Genomic DNA, 6307 nt, shown 5'->3' with positions numbered 1-6307 from the left:
TTTACTATTTTTAGCAATTTTTATTTTTAGGGTATTTAATATAATTTTGGTATTCCTGATATTTATAAAAGAGGATTTATCTTGATCTAGGTCTTATTTTGAGTTAAGATTATTCAATTATGAATTTTTCTTTTACCAATTTTGAATTAAGATTATTCAATTATGAACTTTTCTTTCCGGTAAAAGATATTTTTTTTTCTTTATAAAATTAGAATTAACATATGTTAATTATAATTTTTTAAATAGAAATCTATTTCTTTTCTTTATAAGTTTATTAACCTCTATTAATTATATTTTTTTTCTTTATTTATTTGGATATTAAGTTGTAGTCTATATAAAAAAAATTATCCTTTATTTAATAAAATTTCTTATGGTAAAATAAAACATTATCTTTTTATTTTTTTCCTATTTTTTTTCTCAGTATCATAATTATTATACTGTTCGACTTCAATCAGACACTAATAAAATATTTTAAATTCGCTTATAATTATTTTCAAAATTTATTAAAGTAGATAATCATGCAGATTCTAACGGGCCATCCCATAAAAGCCATATGACGATGTTATTAAACATTATAGCTATGTTATAATTATTATAACATATCGTTAGAATAAGGATATCTTGAGAAATATAACGGCGTGATTTGCCACATTTCTGGGAGACAGTAGCATGTTGTTGATAACGACGCGGATATAGATAGAATACGAGAGACGTGGCTCGACGTTCTTCCATGGCAGCGCATGTGGAGGACCCCACCTACGCCGTTGATACTGCAACTGCCACCGCTCCATGTGCCCGCCGTCGCTCTCCGGCCAGCAGCCAAAACTCGTTTTTGTCTCTCTGCCCCCCGCAGCGACGCGCCGCCCATTGCCAATTCCATGCCTATAAATGCCCCGCCTTCTTCCTCCTCCTTCATCGGCACAAGTCCACACCTCAACCGACAGCCAGTCTTCACTTCACTCTCCTCCGATGGCCTCCGGCGCTCTCCTCTTTCTCCACTTCTTCTTTCTCTTATCCGGCTGCATCTTTGCGGACTCCTACGGGTGGGAATCCGCCCACGCCACCTTCTACGGCGGCAGCGACGCCTCCGGAACCATGGGTCAGCTGCATTTCTACAGTTGTTAAGAAATGTTTCCGGCGAACTCTTAATTTGCTGACTTTTTGTATTGGATTGATTGTTCGCTGTGCAGGAGGCGCTTGCGGGTACGGGAACCTCTACAGCACCGGCTACGGCACCAACACGGCGGCGCTCAGCACGGCGTTGTTCAACGACGGGCTCAGCTGCGGCTCCTGCTACGAGTTGAAGTGCGCCGACGACCCCCAGTCGTGCCTCCCCGGCTCCATCATCGTCACCGCCACCAACTTCTGCCCCCCAACCTACGACCTCCCCAGCGACAATGGCGGCTGGTGCAACCCCCCGCGCCCGCACTTCGACCTCGCCCAGCCGGCTTTCCTCCATATCGGGCAGTACCGCGCCGGCATCGTCCCTGTCTCCTTCCGCAGGTGCTCCATTAGCCATTTAACTTCCCTCGACGGAATCAAGCAGTCACTAAAGCTCTGTTTTTTGTTACTCTACACTGCAGGGTGCCTTGCGTGAAGAAGGGAGGAATACGGTTCACCATCAACGGCCATTCCTTCTTCAACTTGGTCTTGATCACGAACGTGGCCGGAGCCGGCGATGTGCACTCCGTGTCGATCAAGGGGTCCAAGGGCGGGTGGCAAGCGATGTCGCGCAACTGGGGCCAAAACTGGCAGAGCAACTCGTTACTCGACGGGCAGAGTCTCTCCTTCCAGGTGACGACCAGCGACGGACGGACGGTCACCAGCTTCGACGTTGCACCGGCTGGATGGCAATTCGGCCAGACCTTCGAGGGTGGACAATTCTAACTAAGCTCATCAAGGAATTAAGGCTTGTAACGTTGGACGCTGAGGTAGCTCATCAGGCAGCACCCGCAGGAGCCTCCCAAACTCCCAACCCCTAAACTATAGTATATATATACTTAGCAAGTATTCAACCCTGTAATTTAAAAGCCATTTGTGGAAATTATGGAAGCCATGGCTTACCTTACAGTTACAGGGAAGGAAGGTAATTCACCTCAACCTAATTATGGATGTGTTGTGGAATTATCCACTCGAGCGCCTCTTATTTTATTAATATAATTTTGGTTTATTTGATTGAAGGAAAAACCTGTTAGGCGAAATCTAAAATTATAAAATTACAATAAAATAGAAAGATTTATTCCTGGATGTCACAGAAAAGGCAGCTTTGTTAACGATGAACAGACGTATATGATAATTATAGTTTTTTTTAAAAATAGATAATTCGTTTCTTCTATTCGGTATTTAAAAGCTCGAATGAACAATCGTTAAACCATGCACCTTTAGCAATCATACAATGGATGGTTCCTGCTGAGATCGAGGGAGCAGTCAACTTTTACTAGATCGCCTTTATCGACCTTTATAGAGTCAGATGCTATTGGATCGGTTTCTTCAATCGGGTAGGCTTCTACTGGGTCGACTCAAATCTGCCTTAAGCGGTTTGGCACAGAGCAGATAAAATCCTAATGGATCGGCTCTTCTGAAAGAGACTAACCGGAGGTTAGAAGGGGGCCAAGGTAACTTGACTGCCCAAGTTAGATTTGGAGAGAAGAACGGAGAATAATAGGAGAGCGCCCCTTTCCTTTATTCAATCTCATCATTCAAAACGACTACATAACCTCCTGTATTTGTAACCGACACAACCCTCCAGCTGATGCTCATTACTGCTGATAAGATAAGTAAATTGTTTTTCCCCCTCCCCTGACACGCGCACCCCCTCCTCTCTCTCTCTCTCTCCCCTGCAAATGACTATTCTACCCTCTATCTTTTTTTTTGATTTTTTAATTTTATTTTTAATTTTTTTAATTCATACTTATATAATCATACTTATATATTTTTAATTTTTAATTTTTAATTAATTTTAATTTTAAATTAATTTTAATTTTGAATTTTTAATTAAATTTAATTTTAAATTTTTTTATTCATACTTATATTTTTTAAAATTTTTATTTAATTTTATTTTTAAAATTAATTTTATTTTTAATTTTTTTCATTCATACTTATATATTTTAAAAATTTTATTTAGTTTATATATTTTAAAAATTTTATTTAGTTTAAATTTTTAATCAATTTTATTTATTATTTTTCATTAATACTTATATATATTTTTAATTTTATTTAGTTTTATTTTTTAATTAATTTTGTTTATAAGAACTCCTCTAGTTCCAAACCAAGAGCGTCGAGAAATAGCTATTGCTCATATTGACAATCACTTCGTACAAATTTTCTTATATCCTCATTATCTTGTACCACCCATTCCAACTTGGTGGTGGCAACATTCATCGCATGAAGCTAAAGGATGGGTCACTCGTTACAGGACGCACGCTCATTTGTGGTACGAAATAATAGGTGCACCACCACCAAACGCATCGGGAGCAGAATTTGGAGACAATATTGATTAAGATTTCTATTTTTATATGTTTTTATATTTTTTTTGTATTATTACATGTACTTTTCATTTGGAAAAAATATGTTTATTCCTAAGTTATGAATGTGTTCATTATTAATTGATAGTATTTTTTTTAGTTTTAAATATAAACTAAAAATAAATAAAAGATTATAAATATATAAAAAAAATTATTGAAAAAAATAAAACTGATAAAAAATTGATAAAAAAATTAATTAAAAAAAATTAATAAAAAAATAAAATTAAAAAAAATCAATTGAAAAAAATATAAGTATTATGAAAAAAATAATAAATTAAATTAATTAAAAAATAAAAACTAAATAAAATTTATATAAAATTGAAAAATAAAGTATTGATAAAAAATAAAAAATAAAATTAATTAAAAAATAAAATTAAATAACATTAAAAATATAATTATATGAGAGTTATTTTTAAATAAAATTAATTAAAAATTAAAATTAAATGAGAATTAAATGAAATAAAAAAAAATTAAAAAAATAAAGAGGAGGGTACATACGTCTTTTGGTAGGGAGAGAGAGGAAAAGGGGAGCGGGTGTGTGTGAATCGGGAGGGAGGAAAAGCAGCTCTCTAAGATAATCATCAAACCTCTTGACGTGATGCTAAAAATTCCCGTAATTGATGCGCCTCTTGCTCTACTGCACTCTAGTTCAACCTCGTTAATCCGTTGGGCAAAGCCTTCCACTGATTTGACCCTTACTTTGTTGAATTCGGCAAAATTACTCTAAATACTAGCAAGCTAATCCTAAGTTACCATTGTTGCCTAAGTTATCATTGTTGCAAATAAGAAAAATAATATAGTTAAAAATCAACCTCTATCCAACTAGAAATCTATATTATTATTTGGCTAATCAACTAACCATTGTTTGATTGTAAAATAAACGTCTTTTGGCTAGTTTATCAACTATTAATTGGCTGCCACATCAGCCATTAATGGTTTGATTTACTTGCTATTATTTTGACTATAATATAACTAATATTTAATTAGTTGAATAATCATCCAATCTCCTATAAAATGGAAGTTGCATCTTTCATTAGAAGTACGAAGAAATTCTATATTTTCTTTTTTCTCTATGTTTCTTATTCCCAAACAAGGGGGATAATCTTTCTCTTTTTGAGAGAAGTTTTATTACTCTTTGTAATCCTCTCTTTCTAATAAACTTATAAATACAAAAGTGAGTTTTGAGATCAGTGAGTCATCTCCTGTAATCCAAATTTCTATGAATTTTCTTTACGGTATCAAAGCAACTTGATTGATTCTGATAAGATGTTTTGAGTTTATTCTAGGCGCTAGATCGATCAACCTTGACAAACTTTTATACGCTTTGCAAATATGGGAGATTTGCAAGTAAATTCAGCACAATCTTATTTCTTTCCATCTATCATTCTCAATTTATCTAATTACTTTTCTTAGGCCACTCATATTAAGAGATCCTTAAACTCAAGGAAGCTCTTGAAGTATATTACAAATAATCCTCCTACAGATCTAGACCTTTATTTCAAAATTTGGAAAGAGAATGATGAAGTATTTATTCTTTTGTCAAATTCTATGGATAAAACCCATAGAATAATGGCCACTTGTGCCCCAATCTCGAAGGTCCTTTAGGAGCAAATGAGTAATATATATGGACAAAAATTAAATCTGGAAATGATCTTCAAGATTAAAAGAAATATTGTAGATATCAAAAAGGAAGAAAAGATTTTTTCCCCAATTATTTGGTAGCTACTAAGATCTATGCAATGAATATAATACTTTGAGGCTAATTACACAACAGACCTCAAAGTTTTACAACAACAAAGAAAGGAAGATATGATATTTGACCTTCTTATATCATTAGAAGAATCATAAAAATTATTTACAACAAGAATGAGACTTGGAGCCTAACAATCAAAGGATCATGGCTTCACTGTAAACCTAGAAAAACAAAAGGCAAATAAAGTTCAAGAATCCAAAATTGTGTGTGGATACTGTTGGAATCTCTTCGTACGGCTAGAGAGGGGGGGGTGTGAATAGCCGACCCCAAATTACTCGTTTCTTTCTACAAATCAAAGTTAGGGCAGCGGAAAATACAACAAAGAAACGAAAGAGAAGAAAACCAAACCTTAACACAAGGATGTAACAAGGTTCAGAGATTAGGGCTCCTACTCCTCGGCGTGTCCGTAAGGTGGACGAGTCCAGTCAATCCGTCGGTGGATGAGTCCCCGGAGAACCGGCTAATACAAACTCCTTCTGGGTGGAGAAACCTCGCCACAACACACTCTTGCAACAGCAAGTAAGGAGAGTACAGAAATACAAGGAAAGACAGCAAGAAATACAACAGTAAGAAAACTCTTGCTTGCCTTCTCTTCGACTGGAAGAAGCAGTAGCTCCAAGCGCCTACAACAGCAGGTGACCCAGCCAAAGGGAAGCTCACGCGAAGCTTCAACGCTTTAAGAACTCAGCAGAGCTCAGCAGCAGAAAGAAGAAGAAGGTTCGGAGAAGAAGTAAGTGTCCTGTAGAATCGTTCGAACCCTTATATAACCTGCGAACCTGCAAGCCAAAAAGCCAGAAACACAGGAGCCAAAAATAGCCTAGCCGTTGTCTCTCAACGGCTAGGGCCAGACCGATCAGGCATCGTCCTGATCGGTCTGGAGCTATCCTGATCGGTCCGAGAGACCGATCAGGCCCCATTCTGATCGGTCCCCGGACCGATCCCACCTCTCTTACAGAGAGGTGGCTGCGTCTCTGATCGGTCGTGGAGACCGATCAGGCTCCATGCTGATCGGTCTCCAGACCTATCCAGC

The 6307-nt window shown here is 36.7% G+C and overlaps 1 protein-coding gene across 1 annotated transcript; it reads left to right on the top strand.

Moving 5' to 3' along the window:
* Positions 1-925: 925 nt before the first annotated feature.
* LOC122032600 (expansin-A4-like) lies at positions 926-2133 on the top strand. The gene is made up of 3 exons (XM_042591910.1): positions 926-1099; positions 1191-1503; positions 1584-2133. The coding sequence occupies exons 1-3, from the start codon at positions 970-972 to the stop codon at positions 1885-1887; spliced, it is 747 nt and encodes a 248-aa protein (XP_042447844.1). The 5' UTR covers positions 926-969; the 3' UTR covers positions 1888-2133.
* The last annotated feature ends 4174 nt before the right edge of the window (positions 2134-6307 follow it).

The sequence above is a fragment of the Zingiber officinale genome, chromosome 11A (genome assembly GCF_018446385.1).
Source record: "Zingiber officinale cultivar Zhangliang chromosome 11A, Zo_v1.1, whole genome shotgun sequence".
Taxonomy (NCBI): Eukaryota; Viridiplantae; Streptophyta; class Magnoliopsida; order Zingiberales; family Zingiberaceae; genus Zingiber; species Zingiber officinale.
This window is presented reverse-complemented; position numbering and strand designations above follow the sequence as displayed.

Bases quoted from the DNA above. Each gene is read 5' to 3' on its own strand.
- LOC122032600 (XM_042591910.1), top strand. From the start codon at position 970: ATGGCCTCCGGCGCTCTCCTCTTTCTCCACTTCTTCTTTCTCTTATCC. The intron at 1,100-1,190 runs GTCAGCTGCATT...TTCGCTGTGCAG, and splicing joins CGACGCCTCCGGAACCATGG to GAGGCGCTTGCGGGTACGGG. The intron at 1,504-1,583 runs GTGCTCCATTAG...TCTACACTGCAG, and splicing joins GTCCCTGTCTCCTTCCGCAG to GGTGCCTTGCGTGAAGAAGG.